The 25,461-nt window shown below is 46.3% G+C and overlaps 1 protein-coding gene across 1 annotated transcript in view; it reads left to right on the forward strand.

Moving 5' to 3' along the window:
• The window catches only part of LOC147029305 (uncharacterized), a 415,972-nt gene that overhangs the window by 25,739 nt on the left and 364,772 nt on the right, over positions 1-25,461 (forward strand). The window contains exon 4 of the mRNA XM_085872263.1: positions 17,963-18,531. Within this exon, the coding sequence (XP_085728389.1) occupies positions 17,963-18,531 (569 nt within the window). The remainder of the gene's footprint in view (positions 1-17,962; positions 18,532-25,461) is intronic.

Below are 25,461 nucleotides of genomic sequence, written 5' to 3' on the forward strand. Positions count from 1 at the left end.
CCGCTTGGAAACGAGCCGCTTCAGCAGCTCGCTTCGTTTTGGGATTACCGAGCGGGGTATTATCGCACAGTCCCATTGGACCCGATCACTTTACCAGCTATTTAAAAACCAACTATATTCTGAGTGCAAGATGGGGCAGTTCAATGAGGGAATGGACGCAACGAACAGGTTTACATTCATACAAGGACATTTATTATAATAAAGCACGTATGCAATTCAACAAGGCAAAACACGAATGCAATTATACAAGCAACGAAAGCACGACAAAAGAACTACAACCGTCTACTTATTATGTGCAGTCACTTGCACTTAACAGCAGTTCCTACTTATAAGACAGGCCCACAGACACACGTACGCGCACACACACACCCAAGAAATGGTGGCAGAGGCCTGTAATAATGAGCTCCAGCTCGGAGGACAGGTGAGCTGAAACCCAGAACCTATCTCGAACCTCTCCACCTCGTGTGGTCTTCAAGTTGCTCGGACCCGAGCTCCAGCAAGAGCGAGCTGGACCCAATCGCCGTGATCCTTCCCGAGTTCTCATGAATCCTCCTGCACTTCTCAACACGTGCTGGTGAGACGAGGCGCCGATCCTTCCCGTTGATGCGTCGCTTCCCCGAGGAACCACCTCAAAGAAGAGGTCGATGAGTCGCACCAAGCTGAGAACCAAATGGAGAACAAAGAGCTCCATGAACCAAGAAGAAGAAGCCGCCACTCGCAGCTCAAGCCAAGCGACCAGCTCAACTCTCTTCCAAGCAAAGCAGCTTGAAGCAAAAACCTCTCCTGAGCCAAGCAGAAGCCGAAGCTCACTGAACCACCAAAGCAAAAAGCCTCCTCCCGAGCCAGGCCTCAGCCGAAACTCACTGAGCCAGCCGAAGCAAAAAGCCTCCTCCCGAGCCAGGCCTCAGCCGAAACTCACTGAACCACCAAAGCAAAAAGCCTCCTCTCGAGCCAGGCCTCAGCCGAAACTCACTGAGCCAGCCGAAGCAAAAAGCTTCCGAAGGCCTCAACCCTAACGCAAGCCAAGCAGGACCTGACGGTCTGCTGAACGACTACTCTCTGCCGAAGCAAAAAGCTTACTCCACAACTTCCATCTCCAACTCTGCCCCCAAACAAAAGAAAAGATCTCCTCTTATCCTTCTCCGCCCTCCCCCCGCTCCCGGCGTGACTCATGACTCATGCCCTCGTGCTCCATCCCCCGCTCAGCCACGGGTGGGAGGGAGTTGTTGACATCATGAGTCACGGGACGGCAGGGTGGTTCTTCCTCTTCGCAGAAGAGGGGGAGGGATGTCTCCATTGTTCGTTCCCGAACTAGTAAATCGATCCGCAGCGCATCTAATCGATTTCTGAAAATTTAAACAATGAAAGGTGAGCTATCTAGGGAACAAGCACTTATCGACATAGCTGACTAAAGGAACCTGAATGTTGTGTGCAATCGAATTCCCAAATTCGTACCAATATATATCTATATCTATATCTATATCTATATCTATATCTATATCTATATATATATATATATATATATATATATATATATATATATATATATATATATATATATATATATATATATATATATATATATATATATATCTTCTTCTTCTTCTTTCGGCTGCTCCCGTTAGGGGTCGCCACAGCGGATCATCCGTATGACCCGCATAGTGATTTGGCACATGTTTTACGCCGGATGCCCTTACTGACGCAACCCTGGTTGCCTCTTACGACACGGATAATATACACACACACACACACACACACACACACACACACACACACACACACACACACACACACACACACACACACACATACATACCAGGTGAATGCACCCGGCATTGCCCGGGTTCTTTTTGAATGAATTTAATCTTCTGTACATAGGTCTGACGCGAGCCCAGTATCAGTTCCCTATTGGGTTATGGCAGTCATAGCCTGAGGGGGTTGGTGAGGGGGAAACACCCCCCCCCCTGCCCAGGGGCCTCGCCACTAAGCCTATAACCTTCCCGGGACCTGTCCCGACATTTTTGTTTCAGAGGTTTACTCCTATCTTTCACCGTTCAAGAGATTAGCGCGTGCAGACAAACAAACAAACAAAAACTTCAAATTATATATTAGATATATATATATATATATATATATATATATATATATATATATATATATATATATATATATATATATATTGTTGCGGGACGGGGGGTCGACTGTGCGCACGACTGCCAGATGGAGCCGCGAGCCGGCTCGACCGATCGCCTGGAATGTAAAGGTCGTCGCCCCGGATAACTCCGGAACTGACGGGTCCCCTATCGGACTGATCTTCGCCAATGGATAGGCCACGTGGAGTAGGGTCGATTGCCAACTTCAATTTACCTAAGTACCCGCGTGGTCCGACTACCGGGAAAGTTCACCCTCGGCCGACTTTGGCCGAATCGAGTCGCTATCGACGACTGATCCGGCGTAACCGAGCGGAATTACCAAATTCGGGCCAGACCAAATGAACAAGTTACGAACACTAATCCTCAAACGCGCGTCATGTCGAGCCAATGAAAGAAACACAGAACGAGCTGTTGTATTCAACAATGGGCGTATTTATTAATAATAATGGGGAACTAGAGAACACGTAAGAGCAGATTTAAACCGACGATACGAAAGGCAATGCAATCATTTACAGCACACAAAGCACTTAACAGTTCTCTACTTGTTAGACGGGCCCACGGACACACATACGCACACACACACACCAAAGAAATGGTGGCTAATGCCTTTAATACGGACTTCAGCTTGGAGGGACAGATGAGCTGAAGCCCAGGATCTGCCTCGGACCTTTCCACCTCGTGTGGTCTTCAAGCTGTTCAGACCGCGCACCAGCGAGGGTGAATTGGATCCAATCACTGCGAGGCGCGATCTGTTCCGAGCTCCGGCGGATCCCCTCGCACTCCGGACCACGTACTGGTGAGACGAGATGCCGATACTTCCCGACCCGATGCGTCGCTTCCCTGACGAACCACAGACCAAGATGAGGCCAAGGAGTCGCACCAAGCCGGGAACCAAGCAGAGACCACGAAGAGCTCCACAAACCAAAAAGAGCCAGCCGAACCAGACCACGAAGCAGAGCAAGAACAACCACACGAGTCGACTGCACGACTCGACCACCAACGACCACCCGACTCCAACAACCCCCAATCAATGACCACCACCAACCCCCAGCTCGAACAACTCCGTGAGCCAAGCAGAGGGTCCCTTTCTTATTCCTCTCCGCCCCGCCTTGCTTCGCTTTGGCCTGACTCATGCGCCCTCATGCGCCGCCCCCCACAACCGCGGATGGGGGCTGTTCACCTTGCTGAATCTCGTGCCTTGAGAGGGTTCTTCTTCTTCTTATTTGCGGGGGAGGGTCGTTCTTCCTTTGTTCTGATTGCACCCTAACTATTAAAATGAATCGCAGCGCATTTACACAGATTTACCCATTAAACAATGTAAGGCGAGCTATCTATGGAACACATACTTACCGAGATAACTGAGCTCAAGGACCTGAATGTTGAGTGTGATCGATTTCCAAATTCGCAACACTACCCCTCCCCTTTTTACAGACTCGTCCTGAGTCGTCAAATTTTTGTGTGACCAGCATGTGTAAGTTTCGCCCCTCGTACGATTTACCTTCGGATCCCTGAGTGCAACATTTTTTTTACATGTCCCAAAAATAAATAACCTAATGCGCTGTGTAACTAACTAAACAAACTCGCACAGACTCATTCGAACAACTTAACTAAAATTTCCGGCGCTAAAACAAACATGCAGGTGGGGGTTCACATATTTACAATTTTTAACTTAACTTATCTATTATTTTACACTAAGCATGGCCCAGGACCTGGCATCTGTGGGAAAGAAGGCATGGCAAAGTTAGCAGTTATGTGAGGGTGAGTGCTCCGCAGCTGAGGGTCGGATGTTTTCAGGGCCTGTTCAAAAGGTCCCCTTTTTTTTTCTTTTCAGTCTTCAGCTGCTGGAGGCAACTCACCCTAACCCGGCATGCCATATGCCATCCCACAGGCTATTTGAAGGGGGTAGCCAGGCTGCCCAAATGCAGTCTCTGGCTCCCTGTGCAAGAACAGGAAGGTGTCTGGCTGCCCAATGCAGTCCCTGGCCCCTCCCTGACATGAACCGGATGAATGATGCAGCGGATGGAAGATGCAAAAAACACAAAAATGGAGCTGAATGGATACAAAACGATGCATGGGCTGCACAATGCAGTCCCCGTGGTGTGGCTGCCCGCAGGGCAGTCTTGGCAAACGCTGGACGATCATGGCACACATTGTCATGGATGGACACAGGGGCAACGCAAACAAGGGTAGCATGCATGGGGTCATGGCAGAGGCAGGCAAACGAAGCATAGCAAGGCAAGGCCATGCGGAACAGGCGATCCAGCACAACAGGCCGTCAGGTGAAGCTGGCCGGCCTCTGGTTTCGTTCCATGTGGGTCTGGGGGGAGTGCAGTGGTGCCGGCTACTCTGAAGGCGGGCTCGGACCTAACCTACTGTCTCCCCCCAACCTAGCGCCTTTGCCTGTCTCTGTCCATACCCACTCCCTTAATTTCCAACACAACACAACAAAATTTAGCCCCTCTTTATTTTTATTATTTTTATTTCCCTTATTATAATTATCTCCCTAACCCCCTTTATCGTCTTTGTCCGGCTAACCTATTCTGTCACCTAGCCTACTCCCAACCCCTATGTTCCCTTCCCGGAGGGGAGTAAGGGAGAGCTAACGTCCTGTGCCGAGGCCCAACTCAAGCCTCAGAATGGCCTCCTCAGAGTTCAGCGATCTACCAAGGTGGGTCCAGCGGCCTACAACGAGTGAAGGGATGGATGGTGCGAAGGGGTACATCTTCTAACTATCCTATCATTCATTAACCTGAAACTACCCCGGGGCTTTCCAAAAACGCCTGACACTTTTAAACTATCGGTTCTAAAAACCATGATTCCCGTCGCCTGTGTTGGTGTCTATTATAAATTTGGGCCTAGCCCTCGAATTTTCATTCGTGGCTGGGCAGCATGGCTCACTTGGCAGGAACTACCCTCTGCCGAACTCTAACCATAGCACCCCTGGGCCCGCAGGCTGTCTCCGAGCCTACCAGCTCCCTATGAACGCAGGGGGTTGCCCTCTCTGGCATTTCCCCCCTCCGATGCCCACGTGGCATGCTGGTACCCCGGGTCCCTTTCCGAGGGTCGCCCTTGCCCACTTCATTGCCCACGTGGCTTTCTGGCACTACGGGTCCCGATCCGCGGATCGCCTGTGCCCACTACACTATCCCGGTCCCTTGGACCCTTGGCCGACTCGTCCGGTGCCCGGGGTGCCCTCTAAACAATACTCAACGTTCACCAGTCCTGCTCCCAGCCGGTCCATGAACTCCTGCGCCCCTCCAAATGGGTTTCGTGCCTTCTCTCGACACCAACAACAAAACGACCTCCTTTTTGTAAAGTTAGCTAACCCACTAACTGACTTCACTCTGACCCGGGGTCCCTTGGGTGGGAATCGCTCCTCCCCCCAACCAGTCACTCACACCATGCATTCCACATTCACTCCATACCCACTCAGGCCCGCTGGCCCTCACTCATTCATCAAGTACATTTTCCTATTTCCAATTCACATCACACTCCAATCCTGCCATTTTGCTAACTAAATACCCTTAACTGACTCGTGCTCCTCGTCATCCCTTACAATAATGCACGTTCCATTTACTCTACGTAGCTAAGCTACGTCCCCACTACACATTCAATGTCTGTCACAATCTCCATTATCCATTTCTAAATCTAATCTAACATTCCCACTGACTAACCATTCCACGGGCCCCATGAGGAACAACCCATGTCCCCATGAAGCCGGTCTAACTATCGCTAACCCATCCTGCTAACTAGTGCTTCCTTTGCCCCATACTACAGGATGTCCACCACATCCTGCCGGGCCATATACTTGGAAGCGAGGCTTTTTCCTTTTTTTTATTTTATTTTACACCTCCATGGTGGAGGTTTACGGCACACCCGTTCGTCCCTTCCAAAGGCCGATCCATGCAGCCGTGACGTCACCCTGGGAATCTCCCCAAGTGCTCACTCTCGCAGGTTCCCCACACGGCACAACGTGCGCCGTTTCTCCGGAATTTGTGCCGCGAGATTCCCGCCGATGACGTCACACGCGCACCGAGCCTGCAGCCAGTGCGCGCGTTTCGTCCCGGGAGCCCGCTCCGCGCATTCCGTGGACAGAACATGCGGTATACAGTACGTGACGCCTCGCACACGCGCCTGTGCGCACATGGGAACCCCCGTGTTCAGAATTCACCCATCAACACTCGCCGCCATTTTAACCATCCACGCGACGGTCTTTTTCGATACGCGGGACGTTCCCGCGCCGGCTTTCCTGTACGGAGCCGCGCGCGCGAGGGCCATTCGCTATTTGCCGAACGGGCCTCGTACACGACGTCCCGTGAACTCTGCGCGGTTCTCAAAATAGCTACAAGCGGCCCATTCGGCTCGCTGTTCCCGTCTCTTGTCTGGACCCGTCTGTTCATTTCCACGCATGCCATTTTACTTACGCACACCATTACACTCGGACTATGCGCACGTTTACCACTCACACTTGTAACTGCACACACCGGGACATTCAAATCGGGGATTCGCGCCACCACAAGCAACACCGGGGTTTCCATACCCCCAAGCTGCGCGTGTACCCTTTCACAGCACTCATCCCCTCGACCTACACGGCACGACCCAACTCACCTCGTCGCGATCCGCTTCAAGGGGGCACAGCATCTCCCCTCGTTCCTGGAGGAGGCTATCCTGCTGCTCGCACCGGGTCACGAAACATTTCCCCAGCTCAACCCTATCGTCCCCTATTACTCTCCCTACCTGTGTGTGCTCGTCATTTACCTGTAGTTTCTCCTCAACTTGTTTTATCTCCGTCACCTCGTTTATTATTTCCGTTTCTTCCTGGCTTTTCGTCTCTGTTTCCTGTTCTATTCCCCGTAGCTCTGGTGTTCCTTCCTTTGTCTCCTGCATCTCCGTGAATTTTTCAGTCGTCTCCTCGTGTCTCGCCCTACACGTTTCAGTCACCTGTTTTAATTTCTCCGTCACCTCGTTTATTATTTCCGTTTCTTCCTGGTTCCATTTTCTTTTCCATTCGAGTCGTTCTTCCTCTCCTAGCCTTTTTTAGTTGTTCGTTATTTTCCGGAGTTTTTCCATCTCCGCGTACTCCAACCTTGCTCTCTCCTTTAGTTTTTCAAGTTCAAATTCATGTTCTTTTTGTTTCCTATCCCACTGTCTCTCTTGTTCTTCCTTCTCCAATCTCGTCGCTTCTCTCTACTGGTCAATTTCGCTTTCCTGCTTCATTCCTTGTTCTTTCACCATCTCCGTGCACTCCAACCTTGCTTTGACTTCTAACTGTTCGATCTGCACAGTGTGTTTCCTTTACATTTCATTCTCGTTCTTTCCTCTCTTAACATCCTCAGCTCGTTTTGTAATTCCCTCTCTTTATTTTGGTGTTTTTGTAACTCAGAAGCTCTTTCCCCCTAATTTCTTGCTCATCTCCACACCTCTTTTGCAGTATTCCCTCCTCATTTCCTCCATTCTCTTACAGTATTCCCTTAGTCGTTCCAGATCTTCCTCTTTTTCTTACATCGTCTGTTCTCGGATTTCTCTTATCTGATTGCCTGATCTTACCTCTTCCTTCAATTTCAATTCCAAATCGTGTTCCCTTTTTTCCTTTTCTAGCTTTGTTTTCCATTCTTCCTCCAAGCTCTTCCTATCCCGGGAGTTCCGAATTTGCACCTCCTCTATTCTTTTGTTCAGTTCGCTCTTCTCTTGTTCCAACTTATGGGTGCTCCATTCTACTTTCTTCATTTCTCCCTGTAGTTCCTCGAACTGTCTTGACTTTCGCAACAATTCTTCCTTCCTTTGCTCCAGATATTTCTCTCCTCTTTTTATCTTCTGTTCCAGGCTTTCTCTTATCTGATTGCCTGATCTTACCTCTTCCTTCAGTTGTTCCGATTCCAAATCGTGTTCCCGTTTTTCCTTTTCCAGCTTTGTTTTCCATTCTTCCCCCAAGCTCTTCCTATCCTGGGAGGTATTAATTTGTTCCTCCTCTATTCTTTTGTCGAGTTCCCTCTTCTCATGTTCAAACCTACGGGTAAACCACTCCTCATTACGGGCATACCACTCTACTTTCGTCGTTTCCCCATGCAGTTCCTCGACTGTGTTGGCGAAGTCCTTTTCCAGCCCCCAAATTCGTTCCTGTGCATCGACCAATCATTGTGACTCCCCGTGCACATAATTTTCCTGAACCTCGTCTGCCTGCCGTAGTGCTTCGTCCAATTTAATTTGTAATTCCTCGATACAATTCCCATCACACCTCCTCTGCTCCAGGGTATCCCCCAATCGTGCATGAAGTTCGTTAATGTACGCGTCGTCGTCCTGCTTTGTTTGCTGTGACCAGGTAGTTCGAACCGGTGGGCGGGAGCATTTTCTTCATGCCGTGCGGTTCGTTGTGCTATTAATAGTGACCCGCTTCGTGTTGCGCTGAGGTGGAGCCGCGCCGCCATTTTGCGACTCCGAGTTTGGTTGCCGGCAAAGTTCCTGCACAGGCCGCTCCCACTGACGACAATTCGTGGTGCGGTTATAATAATAAAAAGTACCAGATGAACGGCTTTGCCGCCTTTCCCAACCTTCTGGTACGGGTTTCTCCTGCATGGCTGTGTCCTGCACGGTGATTTCGTCCTGGGCCATAAATTGTACGACACGTACTCTACCCACCTGGCTCAGCTCGCCTTGGCTGGACATGTCGCGTGCCGGGAATAAAATTTAAAAATGCTCGCAATTTGGGGACATGGTGGGGGTTCGCTCCATACACCTCTGATCCGAGTCCGCGAATTTCGCTACGGAGACGGAGGGGTTCGTATCTCCACTACTGACACCACTGTTACGGATTCAGCGGTGGCGGGATTCGGACGAGTGCGTCAATCACTGTCCGTAACCAGTTTGGGTTTTCGCACCCTACTCTCGACAGCCAAATGTTACAGATTCGGTGCCACCCTAACCAAGGCCGTCTCCGGGGTTATAACGCCGGCTGGTTCGGCACAGGTCTCGGTTCACGCGTCTCGAATCACGATACCAGCGTACCCCTGGACCTTACCAGTTGGGGAAATAGAACCCGGTTACAGACTGGTTTTGTCAGAGACCGAGCGAATTATGCCAGTCTGTAACCATTTTGGTTTTTATATCCAAATCGAGCGGATCATTCCTCGACGCGGCACAAATTAATCCAAAGCGGCAACTTCGTACGAATCCACCAGATTTATTGGGGACACATCGGGGAAACGCGACACAAGCAAAGCATTCACGACAATGTTGTAATTAATCTATAACTCGTTCTTAACTAGGGAGCTACGGGTTTCGAAGGGGACCCTAACGAGATAAACCTTAAACGACATGCAGACAAGACACGGACAGCATGCAGACAAGACACAGAGTACTTGGTGATGTCTCATGGACGAGAGGAAAGTGTCAAAAGCACGAATGTGGCTCGTGACAAGCCGATGTCCATGGATTCGAGCTCCCAAGTTCAAACACGCCGCTTGGCAAAATGGCGCTCTTCCATGTGTCGCAGCCCTCACGCACGCAGCCTTGGCGCGTTCAGACCCCACGAGGTCGACTGCACCAGAGCGAAAGATTGATGGTGGGTTTCAGCTGGTTTCTCCCAAGGTCCAGTATACAAGTCCAGGCCTGGCCTGTTCACCAGGCCAGGCCAAATCGAGGTGTTGGGCTCCGCAGGCTGGGTCCATGGGATTCCAAGACTTCGTCGAGCCGTGAGGTGAGCAGGGACAGTCAGAGGCTCCGTCACCAGACTCCGGATGAACCTGTCGATGTGCTCCTAGAAAGCCGATCGCGTCCCATCTCGGCGCTCAGTTTCACCACTGCTGATCGCAGACCCGGCACGCTCAGGTTCAGCTTCTGTGGTGAGGATGTTGAGGTCGTGGAGAGATTCACTTATCTTGGCAGTGATATTCATGTCTCTGCTGGCTGTGAGTCAGAGGTCAATAGATGTCTGGGTCGGACCCGAGGAGTCATGGATTCACTTTGATCATGGGGTGTGGTGCTGCTGGTACCTGTGCTTGAGGATGAAAGTCCGAGTCTTCAGGTCATTGGTGCTTCCAGTCTTGCTCTATGGATGCGAGAATAGGACTCTGACCAAGGATCTGAGACGGAGACTTAATTCCTTTGGTACCAGGTCTCTTCGGAGAATCCTTGGCTATCATTGGTCGGATTTTGTGTCCAACGAGCAGTTGCTGAGAGAGACTCGGATGAGATTTGTTACCTGCATAGTCCGTGAACGTCAGTTGCGGCTATATGGACATGTGGCTCGTTTTCCTGCCGCTGATCCTGCTCACCAGATTCTCTCAGCGAGGGAGTTTCGTGCATGGAGGAGGCCAATGGGCCGACCACCTGCCTCGTGGTTGCAGGAGGTTGACTGGCATCTCAAGGAGATGGGGATGGGCCTGGCATTTGCCTGGGGAATGGCCAGACGGAGGCCCCTGGAGTACCGGTGGAAAGTGGATGCAGCGACGCGCTGTTCTGGTACATGCTCCCATTCCTGACCTGATCTGGTAACCATCCGAAGCGATGTGTCGTCACCTGAATCGGATGCTCTGGTTGGGCCCCGGCCAGCACACGTGCACGGCCGCAGTTTTTACATGTGGCTGTCCGACTGCAGTGCCTGCTGGCCTTCGCAAGGACCCATGGCTTGGATTTACCTCAGGAATAGAGCAAGAGAGTTGGAATAAAGTTAGAGATATAATCAGACCTAACTATGAGATTCACACAATGCACTTGTCCCGTTTGTCCCACTCGACAAGAAGGCTGACGTACATTAATTGGACCACTGTATGATGGATGCCATCGCTCTGGAGGGATGCGGTTCGCAGAACCGCAAGAATAATATATATATATATATATATATATATATATATATATATATATATATATATATATATATATATATATATATATATATATATACATACATACATACATACATACATACATACATACATACATACATACATACATACATACATACATACATACATACACACACACACTAGTGCGCCACTTAACGACGGGGTTACGTTCTGAGAAACGCGTCATTAAGCGACGTCGTTGTGCGAACATCTTTTTTTTTTTTTTTCGTTTTTGTTTTCGAACATCGTACTTACACAAAAGTAGACACCTCGGCTATATGGTATAGCCTATTGCTCCTCGGATACAAACCTGCACAGCATGTTACTGTTCTGAATACTGTCGGCAATTGTAACACGCATCCAAGAGAGACTGAAGACACGTTAGTTTTACCTTTGTGCTGTTTATGACAGTCATCAGTGTTGTTAGCAGCAGCTTACAGTCTCCTCTCGCATCAATTATAGAAAGATGAATAAATAGCGTTTGGATTTTATAAATACGTAATCATTGCATCGATGTTATAATTTATAAATGAAGAAACGAGCTCCTGTCAATTGTGATATATATTTTCGGAACAGTGCGATTGTTTTAACAACATGAAAAGCTTCACAAAAATAAATTTGTTTTAATTTCGACTGGAACAACAACGATTTATTCACGGAATTCTTCAATTCAAAGGTAATTTACTTGTTGGAAGGTAAACGTGCAAACATTGGTTCAGTTTGAAAGCTGATTTCCTTGAATCCCGATTTCGCATGACCCTGCTTTTTTCGCGATGACATTTTATGGACCTCAACGATCGCATTGTAACAGGGCCACACTGTCGTTTTTAATCATTATGAAGTATTATGTACTGTACAGCGTACATAATTGTATGTGCTATTTTATACGACTGGCAGCGCTTCGTCGGTTCGTAATTTTTCAGCTACATTTTTTTTTTTCATTTTTTTTTTCAGAGCTGGCAGATCCGTCGTAAATGCGATCCGTCGTTGCCCGGAACGTCGTTAAGGGGCGCATGACTATATATATATATATATATATATATATATATATATATATATATATATATGTATATATATATGTATATATGTATATATATATATGTATATATGTATATATATGTATATATGTATATATATATATATATATATGTATATATATATATATATATTACACACACACACACACACACACACACACACACACACACACACACACACACACACACACACACACACACACACACACACACACACACACACACACACACACACACACACACACACACACACACACGGTGTCCCAAAAGTCACCTCGGGATTGAGAAATAAAATAACATTTCTGTTTTTGATTATTTGATGTCATTTATCATTATTTTCAAAATGGAGATAAATTTGCTTTATTTCTGAAAAGTGATGCAGCGACGATGTCCTCCATTTTCGGCTTCGCAGAGACGGGCTCTTTCGACAGCATTTTCCATAACAGCGGACAATAACTCCAGCTGCAGCTCTCGAATTTCTGCACAGATGTTGTCCTTGAGCTGCTGAATTGTATGGGGCTTATTGATGTATACACTCCTTTCGGTAACCCCAAAGAAAATAATCGGGAGGCGTCAAATTAGGAGAACGTGATGGGTAAGAAATTTCTGAATTTCGGGAAATTATTCGGTGTCCATGCTCTTTGGGTGAGAATAATTGATCGATGAAATTTAAAATAAAATTCCACGATTTTGGTTCTTTGTTCAGTTGTGAATTTTTCCATGGGTAATTTCCAAATGTTAATCTAAATTCTGAAAAGGAAAGAAAAACAAATGATTAAAAAAACAGAAATGTTATTTAATTTCTAAATCCCGAAGTGACTTTTGGGACTGTGTGTGTGTGTGTGTGTGTGTGTGTGTGTGTGTGTGTGTGTGTGTGTGTGTGTGTGTGTGTGTGTGTGTGTGTGTGTGTGTGTGTGTGTGTGTGTGTGTGTGTGTGTGTGTGTGTGTGTGTGTGTGTGTGTGTGTGTGTACAGGGTGTCCCAAAAAAAATGTACTCTCTCTTTAAATGATAATAAATGTGTTGTTTATTGACTTAGAAACAAGATTAATGGTTAAATGTATTAATGGATAAATGCATGTTTACAAATGTTCAAACTGATGACCATCACGTTCCAAACACAGCCGATAACGCGGACCAATGGATTCAACAGCGTTACGAATCATTTCATTTGGAACTGCAAGACATTGTCTTTCAATTTCCTCTTTCAGCTCATCAACTGTTGCTGGTTTTGAGTTGTAAACCTTATCTTTGCGATATCCCCATAAAAAGAAGTCCATTGGAGTGAGGTCTGGGGAACGCGCAGGGAATTCAACACTACCTCTTCGCCCAATCCATCTGTTCGGAAAAGTTGCTTCGAGATAGGCCCTTGCATCACGGTGGTAGTGGGGAGGTGCTCCATCTTGCTGAAAGTAAATCTCTTTGTCACCAAATATCTCTTCGACACGTGGACTGACGGATTCCTGGAGAAAGTTTAAATAAACATCCCCAGTGACAGTTTGGTCAAAAAAGAATGGCCCGAGGATGCCCACTGCTGATATCCCACACCACACAGTAACCCCTGGTACGTTTAAATGGTGTTCCATAGTACTATGCGGATTTTCAGGAGCCCAGTAGGTGCAATTGTGTCAGTTAATTGAGCCATTTAACTTGAAGCTGGCCTCATCGCTCCAAACACTTTTGGATGGAAATGCTGCATCTTCTTCGCATTTTCCCAGGTACCACTCACAAAATTCAGCTCTCTGGTCAGGATCGTCTTCATTTAGAGCGTGGATTAATTTTGGAATGTAACTTTTCCAATTAATTCGCTTCAAAATGCGATGGGCGCTTGATTTTGGGATTCCTGTCTCACGAGCCATTTGTTGTACAGATTTCCGTGTGGATCGGTGGAGGGTTTCCAGCAATTGATTTTCCTTTGCGGGGGTGGTTGATGACCGTGGTCTTCCTGAATGCTCTTTATGGACGTCATGCACAGTTCCATCTGTTTCAAACTTATCTCGGATGCGACCAATGGTGTCGCGTTGGTGGATCTTTGTGAAAATGTCTTCTAAATTGTCTTTGCACTTCCATGATGTTTTCGTGCTTCCAGTAGCACTTTATGATAATTTTTCTTTCTTCAAAACCTAGTCGTACTTCTGCCATTATTATGGTCAATTTGATCTGAAAATAAATGAAAAATTCAATGAGTTATGAGGAGCCAAAATGTGAGTACTTTTTTTGGGACACCCTATATATATGTATATACAGTAATCCCCCGCTATATCGCGGTTCTCCTATCGCGCCCCCGCTTCATCGCGGTTTTTCCCTCGGAACCTAACTAATTTTTTCTGCGGATTCCCCCAGTATATCGCGTTAATAATATATAAAATATAAATGATTTAAGCAATAAATTATAATGCGTGTCGCTCGACCAGTCACACAATGCATGAGACAAAGTTTCGCTTGTGAACTTCGAATATTTTCTCCGTTTTTTTTCTCTCAGCCCCACGATGCCGCCCAAACGCCTTGCACCTTCTAAGGCTTCTGGCAAGGAACCGAAGCGCCAGAGGAAGGTTTATATTCACTCGATATAAATCGAACCCAATCGTGTTTATACACCGCCCAGCGTTTAATAATCACTCGATATAAATCAAACCCAATCGTGTTTATACACCACCCAGCGTTTAATAATCACTCAATATAAATAAAACCCAATCATGTTTATACACTGCGTTTATAAAAAAATAGGCATTTTTAGGCATTTTTTGAGGAGGCGTCCATTCATCGCGGATTTTCACTTCACCGACTGCGGTGGAGTTCCAACGACCGACTACCAACTCCGGTTCGGGTGCAGCCGAGCGGAAACTGCCAAAGCCTTGCTGGCTGGGATGAACGGATTATCGGGTATAAAAACCAGGCTAAAACTCAGATCTGAACCATGCTGGACCAATGCAAGAAAGGACGGAAACGAACTGGGAACATTTCTAATAATGGTAATTTATTTACAATAAAGAAAGACACAGGGCAAGACTTATCGTGGATATGCAAGCAAGATTCACACCGATTCAAGTACTTAAACAATTTCTACTTCCATGACGGGCCCACACACATCAGACGCACACTCAGACGGTTTATTGAAACATTCTCCCAGCCAGACAGGGAGAGACGAGCTGGGGATTGCAGTTCATGTGGGTACCTGCACGTTGAAGGGAGGGAGTGCTCCACAGTGCGGCACCCACCAATAGTCATGCAGCTCGGCAAAGGATCACACGCGTGGGGCTCGTGCCCGCGGAGTCCCAGGGTGGGAATCAGGGTCACAGACAAGAGCCAGCAGAGCTCCAATGAACGCCCCATGCAGAACTCTCTCAGTAACAACCAATGAACCCTCTCAGAACTCAAACCTCTCACCCAAGGACCAACGAACTCTTTCAGAACCAACGAACTCTCTAAGCACTCAAACCTCCCAAAGAACTCTTCGCTGAGGATGGCGTTGTAACTTTTATGGACCTCCCCGAATGGGGCGGGGGCTCGGTGGCACAGACGTCACTGTCTGCCCTGATTGGACGGGGCTCCCATGGGTCTGCCCTTTCTGAGCAGGGTTTCGGCCATGCCGGGGAAAACCCCTCCCCCACTCCGCGCATGCCCATACTCGTCAAAAAGAAGTTGCAAAGTTTGTGGAAGCCGAGAAGGAACTGCCAGAGATTCTGCCTCAGACAGCGAGTCGCCGGTTCGGCGAGTGAAGCGTTTGTTCCGAAGCAGGTTGTTGGTTTGTTTGTGGGAAGATTTAATAACCTAATTAAAGGAAATCGCAATGCATGCCTTTGATTCTCCCACGAGACAAAAGGAAGGCACCTGTCTCACATGTACTTAACGGGATAACTGACTTTTGGGACACCTGTATGTTGTATGCGCATGGTTTCCAGATCTGTAACAATATATTTCTATGTATTTGTATATATTTCTATGTATTTATATATATTTTTATGTATTTATATATATTTCTATGTATGTGTATATATATATATATATATATATATATATATATATATATATATATATATATATAAATATATATATATATATATATATATATTTATATATATATATAATTACAGCACAAAGGTATATTATTACCATGAACTTTCCAACAACACTTTCCTCAGCAGGTGGTTTGTCTGCATTCAATCATCAGACAGGTGTTGTGAATTGTCGGAGCAGCGGCTGTAATTATATTGAGCTTTCAGATTTATCAGGAATTCACCTTCAACCAATTACATGTCTTTTCAACTCTGTGAAAGAAAAATTTCAATAAAAACCACATCTTCTCGTTCAGAGTGAATAATGAAGTAATTCTTCGTAAAAATAATTTATTTAATCAACTGATGGTTGAAAGAGTATACTTACTGCTGTGAGAAATGAGGTGCAGCTGATGTTTCCCTTCATCAGAGAAAAAGCTCCCATTGCTATAATGATGGGTTGACGCAGGAAACCTGAACCGCATCTTCTTTTCTATTGTGGTAAACTTACTCTGATGAACCTTTAATTTTGAGAAAAATGGAACAGAGACGAGTGTTCTAATGTAATCATATGCATGAACCAAAGTGATCTATCAATTTGGTTACAATAATAAACACCTAAAAATAGTGGGTTCTTGTATACAAGTCTGAGGCTCATGGAAGAGCGAGAACACAGAACAGGCCAGAGCATAACAGAAGCAGAAAAACATAGTGGAAAGGAGGGAAACACACCACCGGTCTGATAGTAGTACACGACAGAGGGAAGAATGAGCACGGGAAATGAAAGAGTAAGGTGATGGGAAGGAGCTGCACGCAGGGGATGAACAAGCTGGATACAAGGTCAAAGACAACAAGAACAGGAAGGGAAAATCAGGGATGGAACAAAAATGGAAGAAAAAACAGAAACAAAGAAGTTGTTGAGGGAGGGATGGACACTATTTCCTGGAAACGAAGGAGGGGCCTTAGGAGGGTTAATGAAGGTAACAAAGATCAAGAGTATGGATGGGGGATGACCTGAGGAAGTGGTGAACAGCCATCTTGAAACCTTGAAGGGAAGGAAGATGCTGCACAGACTGGCGAAGTTGGTTCCACAGAGGAGAGAAAAGTGGAACAAATGGGTGGAGGTGAACAGTGCACCTGTATTTTGGGAATTTAACAAGAAGAGGATTGCTGGAAGACCATGTACACCCTGCAGAAACAACCTTTAAGATTGTCTCATTGAAGGCAAATTAAGTGGAACAATCATATTGTTTGCCTGTCCCCCATGCAGTGTAAGATGGGATTGTGTGTGTGTGTGTGTGTGTGTGTGTGTGTGTGTGTGTGTGTGTGTGTGTGTGTGTGTGTGTGTGTGTCTCCAGGCCATAACTTTTGAGCTTTTGTTCTCAAATTTTAAACAAACCTTTATTTTGAGAATATGGAGAAAATAATGAAAAATTCGGTCAAAATGTCAAAGGGCAAAGTCATAGTGACTCTTAATCGCCCTTATTGGTCCCGCCGCAGCGCGTCACGCACAAGACGACCGTTTCTTTTTCAATGGCCTGCGTGTTTATTTAATTACCATTGAGTTTCAGTGTGTTTGTCCAGGCCATAACATTTTTACCAAATCAAGGTTGTCATCAACTCTTCAACAAACCTGTATGATGAGAAAATGGAGAACACAAACAAATAAAATGTTCAATTTTTTTTCAACTGTTGCTTTTTTCAGGTTTCATTTGAGTACAAAGCGGACGCTTTGCATTTTGAGATGCTTTCTCGTTGAATTTTGAAATGGATATGTGCAAAAGGAAACACCTTGCAAAGCTTTATTCAAAGAAATTGTTGAAAATAGAGCTGTTGTTCACTTTACATACGAACAGATTTGAGAATGGAAGCAACTCTCAAGCTCACTGTGCACAAGTATTCATTATTTCTGGATTTTGCCTTTGTTCCCGATTCACAGATGGAAGTTGCCCAGTGGACATCATCTTCCTGTTAGACAGCTCGGAGAGTGCCAAGGCAGTGAACCTTGAGTACGAGAAGCAGTTTTTGGTGGACTTCTCACAGCGTCTTGAGCGGCAGCATGTACCGATGGAACGCCGCCCATTGTGGCGTATTGCTGTGCTGCAGTACAGCAGTAGCGTGCGTATTGAACAACGCTTAATTGATTGGGAGGGAGGAGGACAGTTCCGGGAAAGTGTGCGGGCCATGCGATATATAGGCCATGGAACGTACACAACATACGCCATCACTAACATGACACAGCTTTTCCTGAGTGAGAGCAATCCAGGAACCATCATGTTTGCCGTGCTCATGACCGATGGAGAAGCTCACCCGAGAAACCCTGATATCGTGTCAGCGGCGAGTGATGCTAAGAACCAGGGTGTGCATCTGTTTGCCATGGGGCTCTCCACTATTGCAAATGAGCCTGCCAATGCAGCAAAACTGCGTCTTCTTGCCAGTGTGCCTGCCACACGTTTTGTGCACAACCTACGAGATGACACCACACTGAACCACTTGTTAGAGGAAATGGTATGTTCTTCAATGTTTGATCAACATCACAATAACCGTTCTTGGCTATGTTATGTTATGGAATGCTTTCCTGCAATTTCTGGAGAAATTCCATTGGGATGTTTACAGGGATTTACAAGGAATTAAGGCACAGGAGGAGGCCATTCGGCCCATCATGCCTGCGCCACACCAATACCATATTGAATCAATCCGTCGTTACCCCCTTCCCTTCGTGTGCAGCCTTTTGGCTGCTACAGCACGGAACAATCTCCCATCAAAGATATACGAGGGTATTTCTGCTAAAATTTGTAAGAAAGAAACTTTTTGTTTCTTTGATAAAACGTGACAATATAACACCTTTGGTTTATCAAAATATACTGTGCCAAAAGTGTTTATTTTCAAGGTGGCCGAAGAGTTTTGTACAGTTCTGTATATAATATTCCTTTTGATACACCTAAGGGGAGGGGGTTAAAACGATGAGGTAATAAATTGAACAGAAGGAAGGAGGAAGTAGAAGAAAATCGTGAGTGTGTGTGAGCAGGAAAATCTGGGTAGAAATGAGTTTTGGAGGATATGGAGTTCCTCAAAAGGATTGTACAAAGTACGCAACCAAGCAGGGGTCAGGTTGTGGGGTGGGGTAGTGGAGGGAATGGCAAGGCGTTTGTAGAACTTTGGAGTGCATCATATATATGTAAATAGAACCTAACTCACAAGGTTTCTGATTTGGGCTCGCTTTCAAAAGATTCACAAGAAAAGTCCAAATTTGTTTGAAGGAAATGCGACAAACTTTAAAATGTCGACTTAAGCAAGAACAAGAACAAGAACATAAATGCACTATAATTTCAGCATGAGTCACAAAATACATTTTATGTGTGTACGAGTTCGATGAGCCATTGTACCTAACAAAATTGATGATAAATCACACCATTGAAGAAAGATCTCGAACACTGATTTGCACAATACATTCGATACATGAAGGCCTACATATTGTTGCGAATTCGCGCCCGCCGGCGTGCGAACGGCCACGTAACTCGAATCGCGGCACGTCGCCCAGCGGATGGACAATTCTGTCGTGACCCTCTTGGACTAACGCCGGGAGCTAGTCACAGGTGGGCCTTTCGGCCTCACCACGATCGTGCCAATCGGCCCCCCGCGTGGGATAGGGTTGTTCGCCAAACTCGACCTACCTAAGTACCCACGCGGAGGCTAGACCGGGCGATCGCACCTCGCCGCAGGTCGACTCCGGACACGGGCCACTTAAGCGACCCGTTCCGTACTATCGGGATAACCGAGCGGTGCTATCGTCGGCCTCGACGGTTCCGATTAATTATCGGGCGTATTAAACCCACGACCAACCCTTTACGTGAAGCAAGATGGAGATTCAATTAAAGAAAAGACGAAGCGAAATGGGAAAACAGTTCAACATGATGCACATTTATTCCGCGGCACACGGAAAGCACACATATACAATTAAACAGAATGCACATAAAGCAATTGCAACAAAAGAAACACAACAATGCAGATCGACAACCGACTACGCGTGCACACGGCAACACTTACACAGTTTTACTTTACAGACGGCGCCAACAACACATTTACTCAAAATCAAAAGAAAAGGGCCACCCTCAAAGACAAGGGGGGCAGACGGGGCCTGTGGGCCAATATTTGCGTGGGACCTGAAAGAGCGGTCAGGTCCCCGAGACCGGGTGGATCCTACCCGTGTCTTTGTGATGAGCCGCAAATGTGGCGGCGCGGCGGTGCCCCGACTTCGTGCTCCTTCGCGAGTTTCGTTGGCACTGCTTGGAGTGGGGTGGGAACGGGGCCCCCTTTTCGCACTATCTCAGCACGGGGGAAAAAGGGGGGGGGAATTGTTGACGCTCTGGGGAAAGAGGATAGCTGGCTTGCTTGGGTCCCGCGACGAGCGATTCCACCGCGACTTCGTCGCCGACCGCCGTCTTCCTTGCCTCGGACCCGAGCTCTTCGGTCTCTTCCCCAATTCTCCTCAGCCGACTGCAGCAAACCACCTGTACGCCCTCGCCTCCCGACTCCACTCCGTGCTCCAACCCGACTCTGCCCCAAAACTCTCTTCGCCCTTCCAAGGCCGACTCCCCGCTCCTCCAAGGCCGACTCCGCTCAAACCGACCCTCTCAAACCGACTCTTTTCCGCTTTCCAAGCTCCAGGCTTCCTCTCTCTGCAGCTCCCCGACAGACTCCGAACCCCGACAGACTGCCCAAATTCGCCCCGCGCTCGGCGCTTTATAGGCCGGCAGGAGAACCCATATGCAAATTTCTGGATCAGAACAAGCTCGGGGGTGGAGCCACGCTCGCCCATTGGACGGAGAAAAAGGGGCGTGAACCTCCCCTGATCCTATAATTTGCATATCTCGATTCTACACCGACGCGCCTGGAGGCGGGGCCAAACCGCCCCGCGCTTGCTGATTGGACGGATCAGAAGTGGGCATGTAGCATTCCTGATCCGAATTCTCCTCGGAAAGGCCGCATTTTGCACTCGTGGCTCGGCGCGCGTCCCGTACGAGCCCAGGACAGCCTGACGCTCGGTGTTCACCGGTGGTGCGGGAATGGCGGTAGAAGGAGGAGAGGTGAAGGTGATGGAGGGTTTATGGTGGTGGTTTATGGCCATGGTGCCGTTTGGAATGGCGGTGATGCGATGTTTGCGGGAGCGAGTTGTGAGGGTAAAGATCGTGGCTGTTGGCGTTGTTGTTGTTGTGAAGCAGCGTTGTGGTTAGTGGTTGTTGTGTGATGGCGGTTGAGACGTGGTTGGTTCAAAATAAAGATAGAACAGAAAAACGGCTATCTCAAAGGGTCGCAGCCCGAATGAATCACATTTATTCCCTCTAAACAACGGGTTTGGGCTGACTACACATGTACTTAGAGATATCTCACCGACGGGACCTGAATGGTGGTTTGCAAATTTCCTCAACCGCAACAATATCAATTGTTAGCTTGAATGCACAATATATTCTGCCCTGATTGCCGTTGTTGCGAAGGGATTCTGCTCATGTATGGCTGCATTGTGGGGTGATCACCTCATTTTGAAAATCCCCTATTGTAGGCAGTTGATACAATTCCCTTAAGTGTAATAATTCCATTTATCCTGAAATAACTTTATTGTGATGTTTTTATGTAAACTTGGTCTTTGGGAGGACTTTAGGTTTGTGTGACACATCACTCTGCTAACAGAAAACCCAATTTGGTTTATTCTACATGCACTGTGGGGTTTATTACTTTCCTTTATCGATTCAACTTGAAGCTTTAGTCATAAGATATCATGTGTAAAGTCTGTGATGTGTAGTTGTGGAAATTGAGTATATTGAGCCTATAATTTGAGAAAGGAACTTTACTGTGATGTGTGAAGTTAGAATGCACATCTGGACAGATGAAGAGCTTGATCAAAAGTCTCAAATATCTTGGGGTTTTGAAATTGAAAAGGAAATGGCTTTATTTCAGGTCATATTCACCGGGACTTTGTTGTAAATCCTAAATTTTTATTATACTTTCGTCCAACAGCGAGCCTTCCATCCTCTGTCATCCTAGCTCAACAATCATGGAAGTCGGGATTCAAATTTTCAAAATACATTTGGTTCCATAAATAGTGGCTTTGTTGTATTCCACAAAGGGATGTTGCACAACTGAAACAACATCAACAGAAAAACAACTGCAATGACCGTTATATGACCATTTTAATTTATTTTTTAGAGGGTTGGTCAGATGATGACATGCCTTCATACGGATCCATCCATTTCGTCAGTTTTTCTTGTAACCCCAATTATTCCACATCTTTCTTGACGGTTTTGATCCGTGTCACGGTTTTGATCCATGTTACTGTTTTGATCTGTTTCACGGTTTTGATGCATGGTTTTGATCCATGCCATGGTTTTGATCCATGTCACGGTTTCGATGTGCACGGTTTTGATCCGTGCCATGGTTTTGATCCGTGCCATGGTTTTTATCCGTGCCTTGGTTTTGATCCGTGCCTTGGTTTTGATCCGTGCCATGGTTTTGATCCGTGCCATGGTTTTGATCCGTGCCATGGTTTTGATCCGTGCCATGGTTTTGATCCGTGCCATGGTTTTGATCCGTGCCATGGTTTTGATCCGTGCCATGGTTTTGATCCGTGTCACGGTTTTGATGTTTCACGGTTTTGAAGCATGGTTTTGTTCCATGTCATGGTTTTGATCCATGTCACGGTTTTGATTCATGATTTTGATCCATGTCATGGTTTTGATCCGTGCCATGTTTTTGAGGCATGGTTTTGATCCATGTCACGGTTTTGATGTATGGTTTTGATCCATGTCACGGTTTGACCCATGGTTTTGATCCATGTTACGGTTTCGATCCATGTCATGGTTTTGATCCATGTCACGGTTTTGACCAATGGTTTTGATCCATGTTACGGTTTGGATGCATGGTTTTGATCCATGTCACGGTTTTGATCCATGTCACGATTTTGACCCATGGTTTTCACTCGTGGTTTTGATCCATGTCATGGTTTTGATCCATGTCACGGTTTGACCCATGGTTTTGATCCATGTTACGGTTTCGATCCATGTCACGGTTTTGACCAATGGTTTTGATCCATGTTACGGTTTGGATGCATGGTTTTGATCCATGTCACGGTTTTGACCCATGGTTTTGATCCATGTCATGGTTTTGATCCATGTCACGGTTTTGACCCATGGTTTTGATCCGTCATGGTTTTGATCCATGTTACGGTTTGGACGCATGGTTTTTATTTGTGTCATGGTTTTGATCCGTGCCATGGTTTTGATCCATGTCATGGTTTTGATGCATGGTTTTGATCCATGTCATGGTTTTTATCCATGTTACGGTTTGGATGCATGGTTTTTATTTGTCATGGTTTTGATCAATGTCACGGTTTTGATGCATGGTTTTGATCCATGTCATGGTTTTTATCCGTGTCATGGTTTTGAGGCATGGTTTTGATCCGTATAACGGTTTTGTTGCATTGTTTTGATCCATGTCACGGTTTTGATGCATGGTTTTGATGCATTGTTTTGATGCATGGTTTTGATCCATGTCAGGGTTTTGATCCACGGTTTTGATGCGCGTCACGGTTTGGATCAATGTCATGGTTTTGATCCATGGTTTTGACCCGTGTCACGGTTTTGATCCACGGTTTTAATGCGTGTCACGGTTTGGATCAATGTCATGGTTTTGATCCATGGTTTTGACCCGTGTCACGGTTTTGATCCACGGTTTTGATGCTTGTCACGGTTTGGATCAATGTCATGGTTTTGATCCATGGTTTTGACCCGTGTCACGGTTTTGATCCATGGTTTTGATCAGTGTCACGGTTTTGATGCATGGTTTTGATCCACGGTTTTGACCCATGTCACGGTTTTCATCTATGTCACGATTTTGATCCATGCCATGGTTTTGATCCATATCATGCTTTTGATGCATGATTTTGATCCGTGTCATGGTTTTGATCTGTGTCACGATTTGGATCCATGTCGTGATTTGGATCCGTGTCATGGTTTGGATCTGTGTCATGGTTTTGATCCATGTCATGGTGTTGATCCGTGTCACGATTTGGATCCATGTCATGGTGTTGATCCGTGTCACGATTTGGATCCACGTCATGGTTTTGTACCGTGTCACGATTCAGATCCATTTCACGATTTTGATCCATGTCATTGTTTTGATCGGTGTCATGATTTGGATCCATGTCATGGTTTTGATCCGTGTCACAATTTGGCTCCATGTCACGGTTTTGATCGGTGTCATGATTTGGATCTATGTCACGATTTGGATCCATGTCATGGTTTTGATCGTGTCACTATTTTGATCTGTGTCACGATTTGGCTCCATGTCACGGTTTTGATCGGTGTCATGATTTGGATCCATGTCACAATTTGGATCCATGTCATGGTTTTGATCGTGTCACTATTTTGATCTGTGTCACGATTTGGATCCATGTCATGGTTTTGATCGGTGTCACGATTTGGATCCATGTCATGGTTTTGATCGGTGTCACGATTTGGATCCATGTCATGGTTTGGATCCATGTCACGGTTTTGATCCGTGTCATGATTTGGATCCATGTCATGGTTTTGTTCCGTGTCATCTGGATCCATGTCTTGGCTTTGATCCGTGTCACGATTTTGATCCGTGTCATGGTTTTGTTCCGTGTCACGATTTGGATCTATGTCACGGTTTTGATCCGTGTCACGATTTTGATCCATTTCATGGTTTTGATCCGTGTCACAATTTTGATCCGTGTCACGATTTGGATCCATGTCACGGTTTTGATCGGTGTCGCAATTTGGATCCATGTCATGGTTTTGATCGGTGTCGCGATTTGGATCCATGTCATGGTTTTGATCCGTGTCACGATTTGGATCCATGTCACGGTTTTGATCCGTGTCACGATTTGGATCCATGTCACGGTTTTGATCCGTGTCACGTTTTGGATCCATGTCATGGTTTTGATCCGTGTCATGATTTGGATCCATGTCATGGTTTTGATCCGTGTCACGATTTGGATCCATGTCATGGATTTGTTCCGTGTCACGATTTGGATCTATGTTACGGTTTTGATCCGTGTCACGATTTGGATGCATGTCATGGTTTTGTTCCGTGCCACGATTTGGATCCATGTCATGGTTTTGATCTGTCATGGTTTTGATCCGTGTCACAATTTGGATCCATGTCCCTGTTTCGATCCGTGTCACGAGTTGGATCCATGTCATGGATGTGATCCGTGTCATGATTTGGATCCATGTCATTGTTTTGATCGGTCTCACGATTTGGCTCCATGTCACGATTTGGATCCATGTCATGGTTTTGATCCGTGTCACGATTTGGATCCGTGTCACCATTTGGATCCATGTCACAGTTTTGATCGGTGTCATGATTTGGATCCATGTCATGGTTTTGATCCGTGTCACGATTTTGATCCATGTCATG

This window comes from Eptatretus burgeri, chromosome 3 (assembly GCF_056783735.1).
Source record: "Eptatretus burgeri isolate ZD-2024b chromosome 3, Ebu_testis_v1, whole genome shotgun sequence".
NCBI classification, from domain to species: Eukaryota; Metazoa; Chordata; class Myxini; order Myxiniformes; family Myxinidae; genus Eptatretus; species Eptatretus burgeri.